Source organism: Propithecus coquereli, unplaced genomic scaffold, assembly GCF_000956105.1.
Source record: "Propithecus coquereli isolate 6110/MARCELLA unplaced genomic scaffold, Pcoq_1.0 Scaffold211, whole genome shotgun sequence".
Classification (NCBI taxonomy): domain Eukaryota; kingdom Metazoa; phylum Chordata; class Mammalia; order Primates; family Indriidae; genus Propithecus; species Propithecus coquereli.
In genome coordinates, this window is record NW_012146190.1 from 2,510,675 (window position 1) to 2,530,661 (window position 19,987).

General features: G+C 37.8%; 1 protein-coding gene across 1 annotated transcript in view; it reads right to left on the reverse strand.

The window, feature by feature from the left end:
• Positions 1–6,448: 6,448 nt before the first annotated feature.
• Positions 6,449–19,987, reverse strand: part of LOC105810421 (chromosome unknown open reading frame, human C9orf41) — an 86,951-nt gene continuing 73,412 nt past the window's right edge. Inside the window, exons 6-8 of the mRNA XM_012644417.1 lie at positions 9,175–9,256; positions 7,671–7,774; positions 6,449–6,639 (exon numbers count right to left, since the gene is read on the reverse strand). Of these exons, the coding sequence (XP_012499871.1) occupies positions 6,538–6,639; positions 7,671–7,774; positions 9,175–9,256 (288 nt within the window). The 3' untranslated portion in view covers positions 6,449–6,537. The remainder of the gene's footprint in view (positions 6,640–7,670; positions 7,775–9,174; positions 9,257–19,987) is intronic.

Consider the following 19,987-nt stretch of genomic DNA (forward strand, 5'->3'; position numbering starts at 1 on the left):
ACTATGTACTATTATGCATCAATTAAAAAGATATAAACTGGCTCTCTCTCACACACACAAACACACACTAATCACCTCTGTAAACACCTTCACAGACACACCCAAAATAATGCTTTATCAGGTTTCTAGTTACTCCTTGATCCAGTTGACATCTAAAATTAAGTCCACAAGTCTGCTCCTTGTCAACTTGGCACCCATGTGCATCTCCTTAAACCATACTTAATTTCCAAATAAAGACAATAATAAATAGTTCCACCTAACATGATGCAACTACACTACAAACTAATTCCTTCTCCAGAATTCGGCTTGTAGGATTTCAAAATTCAGGATTTTAACCTTCCAGAACTTCAGACATTAGGGATTTTAGACTAGGGATTTTGATCTTTCAGGATTTCAGCATTCAGAATTATGGTGTTCAGGACTGTGTCCTTTGGGATTATGATCGGCACTGGAAAAAAGGGGTCCTGGAGGCTGGACACTCAATGGATGCCGGAAGTAGATGGGGAAGAAGTAGCTGCAGTACTCAGGCACTGAACCTGAAGACAGAGGTCAATGGAGAAAAACGCTGCGATCGAATTTCCTCCCCACCACCATCCTCACTGTCCCTGTGGACTAGCCTCCTCTGCCACCCTATCTCCCAGCAGTGGGAATAATTTGGTCTTTTAGCATCCGTGTTGTAGCACCTGATGTTAAACTTCTTGGTCTGTGCTCCCATAGGAAAAAAGACCTTATCAACTGATAGGGTTTGGACAGGGCTTACAGTGGGGAAGGGAAACTGAAATTGTTAGGGGCCAGAGGGAGCTGAGCTGGCAGGTGTTGGAATAGCCAATTAAAACACGACAAAATGAAAGTAACAGGGCTTTAATCACTCACTGAAATAGTATTAATATACGCAAGAGGCTAAACTAGAGAAAGCACCAACTCCTCTCTTTCATTTCTCCCTGTGGAATAGTGCAACACCTGAGGGTCAGGTGGATCAGCACAGGTAGTCTCCTCACTGCTGAGGGAACTCTGAAAAGGCTCCTGCAGTTTTGTATATCCCTGGGGTGAAAGTGGGAAGAGGAGAGGGAAAGGGAAGGGCAAGGAGTGGAAAAAGTACCAAGTCAGAATGCAAATAGTGTCTTCAATCCCTCCTCACACACACACACATACGCAGCGAGTCTCAGCAGAGGCACTTGGGCTAAGAATGCAGATATGCTTAAGAGCCCAAGTCCTTGACTGCAATTCCCTTTACAAGTCCAGTGCATTGTCCATTGCATGACAAGAGCCTGGTGCAATGCCCTTTAGAGACTGCAATGCATCGGCTGTGCCCCAAGTCTGGTATGGCGCGGGCAGCTTTTTCTTGTGATGCCTGCCAGGCAAAGTCTTTGTAATTAAATGTTTGGACCTGAAAATTCACACACGTTTTTGACCAGGAGCTGGACACTTGAAAAATAATCTGTTGTCAGGGCTCTTTGGACCAATCCAGTATATGTATAACAGCGTTGATGTATTTTATGCCTGTACTTTCCCATCCTGTCTCACTTTCAAGGAGTGCTCTCATCGACTGTCCCCTCCTGCGTGGTCCAGCAGAAATAATACAGAACCTCAAAAGGAGAAAAAAAGCCAGACTTAATGGCTCCCTAAGTACTCCGTGACTAAAACTATAATAGGAACAACTGCCTGACCCAGCCACCAAGTACACCCTCGTTTTTATAAAAGAAGGCAGCTTCTGCCTTCTGCTACTAAGCTTTTGTCGAAAACGTGTGACTCATTGAGGCCTTATGACCCTTTGGCTTGACATCCCCATTTTGGGGTGGGTCTACTTGGACTTGATGACTAACAAGGTGAAAAGAACCTAACAAGCCTTGCCAGTCAAATAGAAATAGTATATTCAGGAGTACAGCTGGCCTGGCCAGAGCAGCTTTTTGGTGCTGCATGAAAAAGTGGCAGCTATGGGGGTAAATTTATGGCCAACTACACTGCCTAAAGCAAAGCCATTGGTTCAATGGGGCCCTTGACTCCAAGTTTCCCCTAAACTCCTAGGCCTACTTCACTGATTGTTTGCTAAGATGAAACATAATGGGGTCCAATGAGCTGTTGCTGTTCAGCTTTAGTGCCAGCTATGTAAGAGCAAAAGCAGATACGGTTCTCCTCTCAATTGACAGAACTCAAGGCAGTCCTCCTGGCTCTAGCCAATATTCCCTTTGATGAACCTATGTTTTTGCTAACTTTGGCTGAGGTCTGCCACATGAAATCCTAAAGGCTGACAGATGAAAGACACCTCTCTTTGGCCATTACAATCATGGAAATTGCTTAGTTTTCCTAATAATTAAATGAATATTAAACTAGATGCCATTTTTTTTCACATAGGCATATCTTGGAAATATTGTGGGTTCAGTTCCAGACCATCACAATAAAGTGAGTTACACAAATTTTTTGGTTTCCTAATGCATATAAAAGTTATGTTTAACTATATACTGTAGTCTAGAGTAAGTGTGCAATAGCATTTTATCTAAAAGTACAAATCTTAATTTAAAATACTTTAATCACTAAAAAATGCTGACAGAGACACAAAATGAGCACAAGATGTTGGAAAAATGGTGCCAATAGACTTGCTTAATGCAAGGTTGCTAAACCTATAATTTGTAAAAATGCAACATCTGTGAAGCACAATAAAACAAGGTATGGCTATACTGACAAAAATGAAAAGCTCAGCCATATCCAGTATTGACTATGGAATGGACACAAGGTTATTCTTAAACACAGTTGCTGGCATGTATATTGGTTCAGTCTTTTTGAAAAGCAACTTAACTGAAAATGCATATACATACTGACTGAATGATCTCACTTCTAAGTAGCTATCAAAGAGAAATAAACATGCAAGACGCATGTACTAGCATGTTTATAAAGTGGGAGTAACCTTCCATTAAATTTTATTTATTCCCTCTCTGCTACCTACTATTAAATTCCATTATAATTCCCACCAAACTTTTGGAATCTGTATCTATACCTACCATTTTACCATTTTTTACAGTTCCCCCCAGTATTCCACTGAAACATTTTTCAAAGGGTTACTTAACATAATATTACAACTAATGCCCTGCTACCAACCTGCATGTTTTTCCATCACTGTATAGCAGTCAGCAGAGACTGAAATTACATTTACAGAAATTGTCTACCACATGCTTTTATACATACACACATAAAAGCTCATATGACCTAATAAAAACTCTTTGAAATAGATGGTATTAATCACATCATTCAGATGAGAAAACAAGCTCAGAATGGCTTGCCTGAGATAACAAACAGTAGTTTAGGAAAATGAACCCAGAAAATCTAAGTGTTCACCCTACTAATGGCTGGTCCTGGAGCCCTCTTCAATTGGTTTCCTTTATAATTCTTTTTCTATTATTTAACAAAATGAAAGCTTAATCTTTTTTCTCTTGGTGGATTCCAACTTCATTACAGTGAACTTAAATAAAACAAAATGAAAATAAATAGTAAAAAGCCTGGCATACTCAGAGGCCAAGTACTCATATTACTGACTTTCTAGAAACATATAAAACAGGCTAATCCAAGTGTTCAAAAGTATATGTATTCAATGAATTAAAATTCCCCCATCTATGGTTACACTAACTTAGATGGAAACAACCAAGCAAATATTGTTTCATAGCAATCAGCAGACTTTAATATTCGAGAAAAATTAAGTCCATCATACACATTAAAAATATAGGAAATTTCATGCAGACATGAAGCTTCCAATTCAGCCTGTGTGACAACTTTTAGAATGAGAGTTACATATAAATACAGTACATTTTACAGTTCCCAAACTTCATAATTTTATACTGTGATTTATACAGCTTCTTTTTATATTTTACATATTCCACCTTGCTCACTTGATTAACATACCCTAAATGTGCACCGCTTCAGAATATAGAAATTTAAAAAAAAGCAAGCACAATGACCTATCTCCTTCCGCTTTACGAAAATGAATAAAAACATTTGTGTATACAGCTAATTTAAGAAACAAATTTAAAACTTTAAGGCTTACACACTTTAGTAGCTAGGACTAAAATTAAGAGAAACAAAATTAAATAAATCATCCAGTGACACTTCTATTATTGATTGATACCACATTTCAAGTTTAGAATATATTAACTACAAAAGCTTTATGAAAAAGTGATGTAATTTGTATAGAACATTTAAGAAAAATTCATGATATGAGGGAGAAATTAACAAATGAAATGACTGATCGCAGAATTAACTAAAATATATGCTATAATTTAGAAAGAAGTAACATTATTAAAGAATAAAACCTAATAACAAGGCTGGGCGCGGTGGCTCACGCCTGTAATCCTAGCACTCTGGGAGGCCGAGGTGGGACGATTGCTCAAGGTCAGGAGTTCGAGACCAGCCTGAGCAAGAGCAAGACCCCCATCTCTACTAAAAATAGAAAAGAAATCATCTGGACAACTAAAAATATATATAGAAAAAATTAGCCAGGCATGGTGGCGCATGTTTGTAGTCCCAGCTACTCGGAAGGCTGAGGCAGAAGGATTGCTTGAGCCCAGGAGTGTGAGGTTGCTGTGAGCTAGGCTGATGCCACGGCACTCTAGCCAGGGCAACAGAGCCAGACTCTTGTCTCAAGGAAAAAAAAAAAAAAAAAACCTAATAGCAAAAAAATTTTAAGTAATAAAGCCAACCCCCCAGTGTCAACTTGTTTTTACCACTGTGAGAAAAACAAAGATACCTGTTTTGATACAAGTTGTAAAAAAGAGAATACTAGTCAGTGAATAAAAAGCATTTCTAGATCACTCAAAAACAGTATGCATTCCTTTCCATTCAATGGATTTTTAAAAATACTTATGCACCTTTTAAGTTTCTTTTTTTTCTTAAAAAAAAAATTGGTTTTGTTTTCCCCCTTGCAAATTAATTTCAAGTTCATTCCCACCAAATGTTCATCTGCCAAGTATTGAGGGACACAAAAGGAGAAATAGTTAAAAAAAAAACGCCAAAGGTTACAGACCTCCCTAATTTGAAAAGTCATATTTAACTCCATGGAATCCTTTGCATAGTGAGAGTAAAGGTCACAAAAGTTCCATCACTGTTTGCAGAAAAGTTCCCCCCAACACACTTGTAACATGCTAAATAGGGTAGTGACTCCCCCAACCTAAGTGACAAAGTTCTAAGACTTACAAATAAGTTTTCCTATTAAAACATGATATTTATGCTACTAGCACATTACTGAGATTAAATTTATCTAATTCAAATTGCCACAGAGGCCATTTAAAGCAATCACAATCATCTGTGAAAATATTCAATAAGATTTCTTCCTTTTCTTCAAGAAAAGGTTAAAACATTGGTCATCTCCACTTTCCAAGCTATTGGAAACAGAATAATATATATTTAAAAAATTACAAAGGAAAACTCCCTCCAATAAAGATCTGCTAGAGGTAGAAATTTAAAGCAGCATATACTGTTTAAACTCCATCCATCAGAGAACAAAATTGGCGTTAATCTGAAATTACATAATGGCTGCTGCTTATAATAATGAAAACACAGACCATGGGCAGTAATTTATCCCTGAATTTCATATTCAAAATTTCCCACATTAATACTATGACAGTTTTTACTAGTATATAATTGTTTTAATGAAAAAAAGTGCTTGCTTTCATAATCCAGATAATTTAAAGAAAAGACATTATTGTAAACATCACACTGACAAACTGTATTCATTTATAGTTCGAAATCATCCATTTCAAATGGGTAAATTTTATTCTTCTTTTCCCAGTTTCCTAGCACTACCTTTAACAAAGGTTTTATGCCTCCCTTCAACTGTTGAGATCTCACACATTTCAAAGTGATCCATGATGAGTATGCTTTCATAAAGTGTTCAGTTTAGTGTAGCCAAAAGACTTGTTAATTTCTCAGTTACTTGAATGCATTTTACTGGCCTGTGATATTATTAAATTTGACATCTCATAAAAATGAAATGTTTGATGCTTCTCTGAATTCAGCTACGCTAGAAAAAATAATTTGAATGATAAAAGAATAGACACGCATTTTATGTATAGATTGTTTAGGCCTAAAGTGAACATAAGTCCCAATTCCAGATGTTAAAAATGACAGAGGATCCTCAGACTTTTCTAAAAATAACGTGTGCAATGCATACAACAAAAGAAAACCTGGAAGATTATTATGGACTTCAATACTATTAATCATTAATATGGCAGATTTGCAACAGACAGCTTCATGAAGACACTGGAGATTAGGTTTTTTCTACTGAAAGATGATTCTGGGTTTCAAGGAAAAAGTATACTTGAAGACATTTCCTCCATTTTTACTCATGTAGTACAAATCTGCATGGCATAGTATATTTCTGAAAATGCAATAGACATATTAAGAAAATAGACACTATTTCTAAATTTTGTTAGGAATAAGAAGGCACCACTGATTTGAGGTTGTGTCCTGTCATCACTGATAGTTGATTTTGAGTTGTTTATTTCATCATTTGCTCTTATTAAACTTTTTTCCAGGTAATATCACTTAAGACTATTATTGTGGTTTACGGACCACAAACAAGACACATTCATAGTAGTATTTCATCATAGAGAGATCATTCACAGTATATGTTGACAAGACAGATTCTTCTTCCACCTGAAATGCAAATAATAATCATAATGATGATGACAGTCATGATGACACCACCATTAACAAATACTGAGCACTTGTAAGTGGCAGACACTATTTTAAGCATATTCATTTATTACATACAGCTATTCCCATGAGATCAGTACTATCAGAAATCCCACTTGACAAAGAATGGGTAGTATAAGCTGCTCAATGTCACACTAGTAAGTGGTATAACTGGGATTCATACCCAGGCAGCTGAACTCCAGAGCTTGAACTTTCTAAACTACTATAATATATTGCTTCTCTGTATTCTTAAGAACAAATCTATTGTATATTATTTATTTAGCCGCCCTTGAAGGTGTTTATTCTGTTTATTTTTAAAATGAATGAAATGCTTCTAAATAAATGAACTAGAACACAATAGCCAAAATATCATAAAACCTTACAATGAACATGATAAAAAAAAGATCACGCAATACAAAAGGACATATAGTGAACAATATGCCTCTTACACCTGCCTTCCCATCCTCTATTACTCCCCCCAGAGCCTAATCTACTTGGTATCTATCAGTGAGAGTCCACTAAGGCCAATATTATGATAATGATCAGCTATCACTTATTGAAAGGCTATTTCACCAGGGATTATAGTCTTCCCTCTACACAGACATTATCCCAAATCCTTATAATTCTGAAAGCTAAATAATACAGGTTGAGCATCCCTAATCTGAAAATCTGAAATGCTCCAAAATCCAAAACTTTTTGAGCACTGACATTATGCAACAAGTAGAAAATTCCACACCTGACCACATGTGACAGGTGCACAAAATTATTAAAAATATTGAATGCTTTGAAGTAATTAAGCCAAAGTAAAAAAAAAAAAAGTATTGTATAAAATTACCATCAGTCTATGTCCATATGATAAGGGATACTCAACTTGAATTATCTTCACTTCATGGATGAATAAACAGAGAAGTTAAGAAGTAACTGCCATTGTCGCTATTCCTGTTTAAGTGCTTTAGAAGTTAAACTTTGGTAATATTTCATTCCATCCTTACCTCTATCTGGAATCCATACTGTAGAACAACGTTTTTAATATCCTCATAGCTCAATTCTATGGAAAGTTCATTTGCCAAATTTTCAAAGTGGTACAGCAACGGACCTATGGTTTAAAGATACTATGAATAACTACTTAAATACAAATATGCACTAGAAGCTGTGTTAGACTGAATTCCAAGTTAAATAATAAGTTAGGTGGTAGATGAGACAAACATAAAAAGAAATAGAGATCATTTACATTTGCTGAGGACACTTATCCAGACTTCTGAAACTCTGGACAATTGACATCTGAGAGCTGGGCCTACACTCACAGGACTGAATCCTTCTGGTATACCTGCCCTGCACTGCGGTACTCCACACCATGGACCCTCACCTGTGACTATCGAATTACTGAAGGAGTAGCTGCATCAGAAAATGCCAAGTCCCTGAATTCCAAAGGTGTTCTGTAATTTCAATTCCATAAGCAAATGCAAAACTGCATTTACAAACTGGTTATCTTGAGAAAACAGAGAAGGGGCCTCAAGCTAGACTGTGTAGGAGAGAGCGTGGGGGTGAAAAGAAGTTACAGGGAAAGTTTCCTGGAAGGAGGAGGTGACACTGGAGCTGGCGTTTATGTATACTGTTCATATTTGGCTCTAACACTTATTGTGTGTCTATGGGCAATGTCACTAATTCTGCTTCATCTGTAACATAACTTTAATGTGAGACAATATGCAACATACCTGTCATAAATAAGGCGCTAAGTAAATGACAGCTATTATAGCTATTTTTATGACATTTCCCCTGTGACTGTTCTCTCGTTCCATATATTCAAGGAACTAACATCTGATTCAAACCAGGATTTTCCAATCTTTTGCCCAGTCCATCAGCCTCATCCAGGCAACATTATCACTTAACACAGTTATACTTCAGAATAATCTAGATAGTCTTCTCTATGCCTTCATTGGATTAATTATAAATCCTGTGACCAGCTATTACCACTCCTCATATAATGGGCCAATCATGGGAGACAAAAGTAACAATAGGATAAAGTTTTTGCTTCCAAGAGGCTCCCCAATCTGTAGATCATACTTAGGGTAAAAAAGTTTTTCTTCCCTTCTCCTCTTTTGTATCCTACATAAACTACTAGAAAAAAATGACCATGAATATAATTTATATAATGTTTACTGCTCTTTTCAAAAGATAGCAATGGTTCCTTATCAAACTACTCTATTGAGCTTAAATTCCTACTGGTTGTATTAATATTAATAAAAATGATTGGATCTACCATTTACTGACCATCTGCTGTGTCCCAGACTATCTCAAAGCCTTTTTATAAGAATGACGAGCCTCACAGCAAAGTCTTTCCAGCTTTGAAAGCTTATGCTGTTCCTGCTGCATTGTAAGAGCCTCCAATAACATGGTTTTGTTACCTCACCATATATGCATTCCAATGATTTGTACATATTGAGGCTGTATTTTACCTCTACTCACATTGTGTTCTACCTCCTAGAAAGCTCCAACCTTCCAACTCAAGCTTTAGCCATGCTTCAAAACCTTGCTGAATGAAATCTTTCCGAGTCATCAGCCTTACTGCTCGTTCTTCCTAATATGGCATACGTTAAAACTCATTTAACGCAGTATTGCATTGCTTACTGATAATTTCATGTAATTTACACTGTTTTCTAACCAGATTGTAAGCTACATAAGTCAAGGAGCATGCCTTAAATCTCTTTTGAACCCACCATAATGCCCAGTTTAGTGCTGAATATACGGTTAAAGCATCTAAAGACAACAGCTGTGGTGTACATGTTTTACAGTCTTCTATTACAACGGTAATTCGATAGATATCTCTGTGCATATTTCAGATTTTCCCTTACAAAGACATTTTTGCTTTTTCTTCTTCTTCTTCTTTTTTTTTTTGAGACAAGGTCTTATTCTGTTGCCCAGGCTACAGTGCAATGGCATCATCATAGCTCACTGCAACCTCAAACTCCTGGGCTCAAGTGATCCTCCTGCCTCAGCCCCCTGAGTAGCTGGGACTACAGGTGTGAGCCACCACGCCTGGTTAATTTTTTTATTTTTTGTAGGGACAGGGATCTTGCTGTGTTACTCAGGCTGGTCTCAAACCTCTGGCCTCAAGTGATCCTCCCACCTTGGCCTCCCAAAATGCTAGGATTACAGGCATGAGACACTGTGTCCAGCCACAAAGACTTTCTTGAGGGTCGAAGAAAATAAACATTTTTACTGACTTAATTCAAACTGACGAAATGCTTTCCAAAAGAGTTACAGCAGTATTTGTTTCAACACCTTAGCAAGTGGTGGGAATGCAATGGTACAGTTACTTTGGAAAACAGGTTGGCAGTTTCTTATAAAGTTATAAATATACTGACCATATATGACCCAGCACTTCCACTGTTAGGTATTTACCCAGGAGAAATGAAAATCTGTGGCCAAAGATTTGTAACCCCAGTGTTTATAGCAAATTTGTTCATAATCATAATAACTTGGGAACAGCCCAAATGTCTATCACCCAGTGGATGGATAAACAAAATGCAGTATATCCAATGGAATGCTGCTCAACAATAAACCATCCACTGGTATATAGATAAATGTCAAAAGCATTATGCTAAGGAAGCCAGAACAAAAAGCGACATACTCTATGATTCTATCTATATAACACTCTGGAAAAGGGACAACTGTTGTAACAGAAACCAGAATAGTGTCTGCCAAGTATTAGGAGAGAGGAGAGAACTGACTACAAAGGGGTACAAGGAAATGTTTTAGGGTGATGGAAATAGAAATGTTCCTGCTCTTGACAGTGGGGATGGTAACATGATTATTGTTTTCAAAATGCATCAAACTGTACATTTTAAAAAGGGTGAATTTTATTATGTCAATCACACCTCCAAAAAAAAAATACAAGCGTTTTTATTAAGCATTTGATAATTTGATAAGGGAAAAATGATAGGCCATACATACATAATCTGAATCTGTATTTCCTTAAGGCTGAGCAGTTTTTCATGTTTATTACCTAGTCGCCCATTCACAAACATTCACCAAGCACCTAGCATATCTGATATGTATGGATATATAAAGATGAATAAAACATGGACATATCTATCATAATGACAGGGTTATCGAAAGAAAAAAAAAATCATGGACATATCCCTCAAAGAGTTCTTTATTTTTTCAACTGTCATGTCTCTTCATATTCTTTTTTAAAATTTAAAAACATTTTTTTAAGAGATGGGGGTTTCACTATGTTGCCCAGGCTGATTCAACCTCCTGGACTCAAGTGATCCTCCCGCCTCAGCCCCCTGAGTAGCTGGGATTACAGGCACATGCCACTGTGCCTGGCTGTCTTCATATTTTTTAGTGGACATAATGGAAGTAGCAAAGATATATTTTTTTCTTTGACCATAAGTATAATGTAAGCTCATAACAGAAAACTGAGACATGAGAAAGCATGAAAAACCAAATCATCTCTAATCCTAACATTACTCACAGATAAACACTTGAAAATTTAATGTATCTCCTTGCAGTCTTCCCGTGATATATGGTATGAAATATTACACATATAGTTTTGCATCTTATACTTCATTAGGAACATTTCCCTATTTCATTAATTATTTCTGGAAAATGGCTTTACTGTGTGGATGTCTTCTGACTATTTATCCATTCTATTTACTGTTAAAAATGTAGGTTCAGTCAAAATCAACCTTTAGTCTGCCCATATCTGATTATTCCTGACAGACTTCTACAAATATAATTAATACATGCATATCATAGTGAATGCAATTATATAACAGGCCAGATGGCAAATATTTTAAGTTTTGCAGACCACATGCAGTCTCTACCACATATACTTAATTTGTGTTTTCCCCTCAACCCTTTAATAATGTAAAAAATACTCCTAGCTAGGCCGGGCGCGGTGGCTCACGCCTGTAATCCTAGCTCTCTGGGAGGCCGAGGTGGGCGGATTGTTTGAGCTCAAGAGTTAGAGACCAGCCTGAGCAAGAGCAAGACCCCGTCTCTACTAAAAATAGAAAGAAATTAATTGGACAACTAAAAATATATAGAAAAAATTAGCCGGGCATGGTGGCGCATGCCTGGAGTCCCAGCTACTCAGGAGGCTGAGGCAGGAGGATCGCTTGAGCCCAGGAGTTTGAGGTTGCTGTGAGTGAGGACGACGCCAAGGCACTCTAGCCCGGGCAACACAGTGAGACTCTGTCTCAAAAAAAAAAAAAAAAAAAAATACTCCTAGCTGATAGAGCCATACAAAAATAGATGCCAAACTTGGCCTGTGGGCTGTAGTTTGCCAACCCCTGACAAAATGTATAATTCTTCAGATTTTTCCATAGACTATTTTATAATGTCGCTGTTTATCTAGAAGAAGGTATATCACTTTATATTCCCACTAGCAGCATAGGAGCATATCCCATCTCATTGTATTTATCTAAGCTTCAAGTAAAAACTTTTTAAAAACCTAGCCAATGTGATAGGTGAAAACTGGTTGTTCGTTTATATTTATTTGACTAGCAGTGAGGGTGAATTTTTTTTTCTAACATATCATTTACATTTATTCTTTTACAGTTTGTGTATTTATGTTGTCTGCTTATTTTACTTTTGGGTAGTTTTATTTTCCTTTTTTAAATAATTTTTTAGGCTGGGCGAGGTGTCTCACACCTATAATCCCTGTGCTTTGGAAGGCCAAGGCAGAATAATAACTTGAGCTCAGCAATTCCAGACCAGCCTGGGCAACATAGCAAGACCTCATCTCTACAAAAAATAAAAAATTAGCCAGGCGTGGTGGTGCACCTGTAGTCCCAGCTACTCAAGAGACTGAGGCGGGAGGATCGCTTGAGCCCAGCAGTTTCAGGTTGCAGTAAGCTGTGAATGCACCACTGCACTCCACTCTCGCCTAGGCAACCGAGTGAAACCCTGTCTCAAAAATAAATAAGTAAATAAAAGATAATAATAATTTTAAAAAATTTTAAATAAAGCTTATTGTGAAAGAAATAAAAAACACAAAAATATATAGAGTAACTTTGCTTCCTGTAAAGAGATACGTTAGGTTATTCAGACCAATGCTCCTATTGAAAACAACTAAAGTTGGCACATGAAATTTATGTTTTAAAATTTTATAAATACAAAGTTAAGTTGGCAAGTTAGTAAGAAGTCACAGGAACTCAGAGAATTAACCAGTGGTATACCTAAATGCCATTTTTGCCCCGAGGGTATCTGACTATCCAGATGAAACTGATCTGCAATTTGATAAACTGTTTGGGCCAAGGGGACACAAGACAAAGCCCTAGGCCTACCACAGGCAGAATCTGTGAGATCACCTACCATTACGGCAGGAATAGTAAGGGCTGTCTTTAAGGTGAGAGTGAGAAATAGGTAAACTTACTTAGGACCTTTAGCCCCAAGAGACTATGGGAAAAATTGAACTAAACTTTCTTAGGGGAGGGGTGGTGGTTGAAAATCACGGTTTAACTTGAGAGTACATTAGTAGTCTAATTTAACATAATATAAGCGTTCCAATATACTTCCGGTCCTGATTTTAGTTTGAAACAATTCTGGTCTAACAATGTTCCAAACTCCTGGCAGAAGCAAATACAAATTCCCTAAGGGGAAAACACTTCAACCTAGGCCTTAGGAAGTCCAGAACTGATTTCCCAAGAACAATCAGCAATAAATAGTTAAGGTCATCAGCCCAGAGAAACAAAGAGCCATGAGTAAGAATCAGCAAAAACAGGAGAAAGCAGAAAATGACTTGCAAAGACCTGAGATATTAGAATTACCAGATACAACATGCTCAGTATTTTCAAATAGAAGACTATCTTCAAAATATATCCAGGGGATATAAAATAAAAATGACATAGCTGACCAAAGAAAAACAAATAGAATATGCAATAACCAAAACTAAAAACTCTAATGGATGTATAGATTTTAGACTATATAATTAAAAAGAGAATTTGTGAATGTGAAGACAGGTCAGAATAAACTATCCGAATGCAGCACAGAGAGACAGATAGCAAGGGAAGTGGTTAAGACACATCGAAGCTAGCATGAGAAGGTTTAAAATATATCTGATTGCATTTCCAGCAGAAACAGAAAAAGAATTAGGCAGAGGCAGTATACGAAGAAATAATGACAGTTATTATTTATTTTAATGTTAAACTTGTCTCAGATTGGCAAATGGGATCCCTTTCAAGCTGAGAATTTTTCATAACTGGTGACAGAAGCTATTAGAAGCCACTGGAATGATATATTCCATTTGTTGAAAGCTACCTGCCAACCTATACTTAGCGTTGCACTGGAACTAAAGGTAGCAGTATGAACTCATGACCTTTATAGACACAGACACAGACATCTGTTTCCTATCCCTGTCTGCTGAAAAGGCATAGAAGCAATACTACTCCAGTGGCAGAACTCAGATTTTCATTTCTATATGCCATTCCACACTAAAAGGAACAGGGGATCCTTGGAAATAATAACTAATCTCAGGGTTTGCCAGAGAAACTACAAGATGGGCTGGCATATCTGGTTGTGCCAGAAAGCAGGTGCCAAACCGTGAGGGTTATGGTTAAAAAGACAGGAGCCAGCTTAAAGCGGGTGGGGAGTTGGGGTCCCAGTTGCCAAATCTGTAACAAACTGATTGAAACCATTTATACCTGTAAGGCTCTAAAAGTTCCAGTTAAGGGACAAAGATTGTTACATTGGATAATGAAACAAAACTTTATTGTATGCTGTTTATAAGAGATACATCTAAAACACAGATACAGAAAGGATTTAAGAGACAGAAAAAGATTTGCTATACAGTCATAAGTAAAAGAAAGCTCGTGTAGCTAATACTGAGATGCCCCTCCAAGATAAGAAACAGGGCTTGCATCTGTGCAAAACAGAGAGCTGTAACTCAAAACCCCAGAAAAAGTTTCATAGGAAGGATAGGGAAGGGTAGGGGTTGAGGCGGAGTAGGCTGGAAGTCACTGCTTGATCATTTTCCAAAGCAGACTTTTAAAGAATCCCCTTCTTTTCTGCCCTACTTTTCACCCTCTCTCTCTTTGAGGCCATGTTTCCTTAAATTCTGCTCCTTTCCTATACACTTCTTCCAGTTAAACTTCTGGTCTCCCACCTGAGCATGGAGTGAAAATGAACATAAGGTAGGCATCTTGGTTACTTGGTTATATAAGAGTCAACTGTTCCCTACCTATCTGTATGTATAGACAGACAAGTTTTCAATGTGGGTTTTTCCATACAGCACCTCATTTTCCAGGGTTATTCCAGGTTAGATGGCTGTCTCACATTGGTTTCTCTTTGCGAAACTTAATTATCTACCCAATCTTCTAAAAAATTGTTACATTCTTTTGTCCCCTGATGACATCCCTGCCATTCTCTATGTGTTTTATATCTTTTAATACTTACTACACTGTAGTAAGGTCTCAATGAAAAGAGGAAATAATATGTGTTCAATCATCTACCTTCTATAGGAAATGTTTCATGTTTTTAAAAATTCTGTAGCTCTTTAAAATCTGATAGGACCCTTCTCTCATTGCATTTTACAAAGATCTCCTTTGGTACTTTTACCTGTTTATTCTTCCAGATGTAGTTAGATTCACTTCGCTAAATGCCTGCTCTTCCACTACCTGACTATAAATGTATCAATGTAGACACACAGACACACATACACACACTTACACACTTTTTAGAAAAAATTATAAATAAATGTGTTTAAGGAGTACTGGTCAGCACGAAAAACTGAAAATCAGGATTCACAGGCATTCTTCTGCACTTTGCCAAATCATAACCTTACCCAAAGAACATATGTATAACAACAGTTCACTTACAAAGCTTACTACCTTTCCCTAACCTGATAGATACACTGTTAACTGTACCTCAAATCCTCCTTCATCAAAGCATTTTATAAGCTAATAATCCTTTCAACTTCGATTTCATACAATTTGGGCAATATTTTCATTATAATTTTATTTCCAATGCTGTTTGTTGTAGAATGGTTGACAGTTACATTTCTCATTATATATGAGTATACTGACATTCTGGTCTATGTAAGCATAGTTAGGGTAAAATCATCCCCAAGGGGCTGATCTCTCAGTTTACAGAGAAAATTCAGCCTTCAGGTCTACAAGATTAACGCCAAAACCATGAGAAGGTTATGAATTTACCAATATAGATGCCACTTTATCATGTCCCTTGGCAGCCAATTTTCCTCTGAGACACTCTCTTTCAAATTTTGAAACAATACATTCATACCTATGTGTAACAGTCAGTAAATATCCACTATTTGCCTGGCTCTGTACCAGGTGACAAGGAAGCATTAGATCCCTGCTCTTGGCAGGTGTGGTGGCTCACGCCCGTAATAACAGCACTCTGGGAGGCCAAGGCTGGAGGATCACTTGAGGCCTGCAGTTTGAGACTAGGCTGAAACATATCAAGACTGTCTCTACCAAAAAAAAAAAGAAAAAAAAAATCCTGCCTCGATGGAGCTTAGAGACTAGTAAGGGAAACAGAAACATACAGGTGATAACACCTCGGTGTGTAAATACTGCAGATTCTCTGAAAACGTAAAATAGGAATACAGAACACTTAACCCAACCTGACAGGATCACCTGAGCTAAGTGTTAAAGAAAACACAGGAATTCGCCAAGTGAAAACAGAGGGGAAAGCAAAAGGGCTTTCTAAGTCAGAGGAAAGAGGTCAGGGAAGGAGTTAAAAAAAAAAAAAAATGAAGCTGAGACACAGGACAGAAGAAAGGTCACAAAGGGCATTGTACACAATCCTCAACAGTATAGCATATCAAGAAAGCTAGAATATTATGCAGCGAGTCTGACAGGAATAGATTTGCGTGTTGAGAAGATCGCTCTGGTAATAATATGGAGAACTAAAACGGGCGTGAAGGGTTTAAGACAACTTGAAGGCAGGGGTGCCTTTAAGGAAACTACTACAGTAACCCCAAGCCAGGCAAGCAATGATGAAGTCAGAGCAATGGTCTTCCACAAGGGGGTGATTCTGCTCCCACCCAGGACATTTTCCAGTGTCTATAGACAATTTGGTTGCCAAAACTGGGAGGAACTACTGGAATCTAGTAGGTAGAGGCCAGGGATGCTGTTAACCATCCTACAAGGTGTAGGACAGCTCCCCCCACTGAAGAATGATCCAATCCAAAATGTCAACAGTGCCTTGGTGGAGAAACCCTGGGACAGAAAGAGATTCAAGAGCCATTAAGGAGCTTTAAGAGATACAACTTTTAGACTAACGGGATGCAGACAGTGAGGAAAAATAGGCATGTTATGAACTAGACTGAATGTCTGTGCCCCCTCCCCTGCCCGCAATTCATATGCTCAAGCCCTAATCCCCAGTGTGGTTGTATTTGGAGGTAGGTCCTCTAAGGAAATAATTAAAGTTAAATAAGGTCATATGGGTGAGGTCTTTATCCAGCAGCATTAGTATCCTTATAAGAAGAGATACCAGGCTGGGTGTGCTGGCTCACACCTGTAATCCTAGCACTTTGGGAGGCTGAGGTGGCAAGATCACTTGAGGCCAGGAATTTAAGACTATCCTGAGCAACATAATGAGACCCCAGCTCTACAAAAAATAGAAAAATTAGCCAGGTGTGAGAGCATGCCTGTAGTCCCAGCTACCTGGGAGGCTGAGATGGGAGGACTGCTTGAGCTAAGGAGTTTGAGGCTGCAGGGAGCTATTAATACGATCATGCAACACATGGGTGACAGAGGGAGACCCTACCTCAAAACAAAGAAGAGATACCAGAGAGCTCACTCATGCTGTCATTCTCTCCTTCTCCTCCCATGCACATACCAAAGAAAGGCTATGTGAACATCAAGAAGGTAGCTACTTTCAACCCAAGGGGATAGCCCTCACCAGACAGCAACCTGGCAGGCACCTTATTCTTAGAATCTCAGTCTCCAGAACTGAGAAAATAAAATTCTGTTGTTTATGTCATCCCATCTGTGGTATTATTATAACAGCCCAAGCAAACTAATAAATGGGGTAACAAACAGCTCCCAGTTTTTTGGTTGGGGAAATCTCAGTAGATGATGAAACAGAAAAGGTACTGGGAGGTATGGACATCATTTTCTTGAGACACATAGATTTTGAAGTATTTGTGGTATATCCAACCAAGTTGGACATAGTTGCTTGGAGCATAAGAGAGATATTTGGACCAGAGATACAGATTGGGAATTGATAAAGGAGGAAAAACCATGAGATTAGGCAGAAGGAACATGGAGTAAAAAATGAGTATGTGGCATAAAAAGTGGAAAAGACTGATTAGATGATAACTTGACACACCAATATTTAAGAGAAAATTGATTCTGAGAGTATTATGCTTTTACATTTTTTAACACACATGCAAAGGATTTTATTTGTAAAGTATTAACCTTCCAAATAACTATTTTGGAGGACTATGTTTCTGCATTATTCCAATTCTCCAAATTGTTCTGAAACTCAACTCCATGGTAAGCCACATGGAAGCTCCCCTAATTGACACCTCGTTAACCAACGCGCTCCATTATTTCTGTGCCATGACACATCACAGACTATGCTGTAGCACATCTGCCCTTACCAAACAGTATCCTTACTAAGCAGTTATTGTATTGTATTGTAATTACTGTATTACATAGCTTAATAAAATATTAATAAACCAATAAAACAAGTATTTGACAAAAGTTGTTTCTATCAAAGTTAAGGTGAGTACTTTGGAAATACACAAAACCTTACCATAACTCAGTAAATGGGTTCAAAAACTTTAATCATATAAATACAGGGTCATGTTAATGCTAAGTTATAAACTGACCCAGGGTATTCAAGGGGTTGGCTCTGGACTTCGAACCTGTCTCTGCCACATACAAGCTACAGGACCTTTCTGCTAGTTATTTAACCCAAGACTCACTCTCTTCAACTATAAAATAGTGCTATTTCAACATAGGGTTGCTTTGAAATTAAACACGGTATTTATAAAGGGACCAACACAGTACCTAACCCACAGTGAACAAATACCAATAGGTAATATCTTTCAATCATTCCTTGGGAAAAATTCCCAAGGTAACTATTTTCTTAAAAGATCTAAGGTTTGGGATATTTCTTAATATGATTGCATTTTATAGCTGCTCTCAAACTGCTCCTAAAGTGAAGTTTGGAAAAGACTTACTACTACCTCTAGGGCTTAATCCTAATGGTAAAATTTCCAGTAAAATAAAATCATTAGAAAGAGAGTAGATAGCCTGGCGCAGTGGCTCATGCCTGTAATACCAGCACTCTGGAAGGCCAAGGCGGGAGAAATGCTTGCGTTCAGGAGTTCAAGACCAGCCTGAGCAAAAGCAGGACCCTATCTCTACTAAAAATAGAAAAGTTAGCTGGGCGTAGTGGTGGGCGCCTATAGTCCCAGCTACTCAGGAGGCTGATACAAAAGGATCGCTTGAGCCCAGGAATTTGAGGTTGTAGTGAGCTACGATGACACCACTGCACTCTACCCAGGGTGACAGAGTGAGACTCTGTCTCAAAAAAAAAAAAAAAATAGGTGACAGAACTCAGCCACAAAACTAGATTCTCCCTGAAAGCCAAGGGCCCAAAACAACATATTTCTGTCCTTTTATGTAGTATAATAACCTTGGTCTTGAAAACCTTTATGTTCTAGCCTTGATGCTTTTCTGAACATAAATTAGATATCCCACTAAAAAGACATGTATATTTACCTTGATATTATTAGTATACTCCCTTTTATTTTAAAGAGGAGAAAAGTAGCAATTTTCTTTAGACTCTGGAAGGAAGAGACCATGTCATACTCATCATTTAATTTCTAGTATCAAGCAGTAAAATGCAGCAAAAAAGTTTTTTTGCATAAATGAAATTATATTCCTGTTCTTTCTTAAACTCAATAATCACCAAGGTTATCATACCTACTCTTTTCCCACTATATGGATGTACTCGGAAGGAAGATTCCGTGGACAGATAAAATCTTTCCCCCAAATGCTTTACATAAAAAGAAAAAAAGAACACCCTCTTCTTAACAGAATGTACTGCCATCTCAATGGAGATAGATACAGGGATGATGAGGGAATGATTACCTACCATCAGATCAATAATTAATATACACTGGAATTACAACTATTGTAAGACTGACCTCAGTGTGAATATACAACTTTTGAGCTTCCACTGCCTTTGGAGGCATCACCACTAGCATGCAATCTAAAGGAAACTGCAAGGCCGGGCATGGTGGCTCAGTCCTGTAAGGGAGACTGAGGTGGGAGGATCGCTTGAGCTCAGGAGTTTGAGACCAGCCTGAGCAAGAACGAGA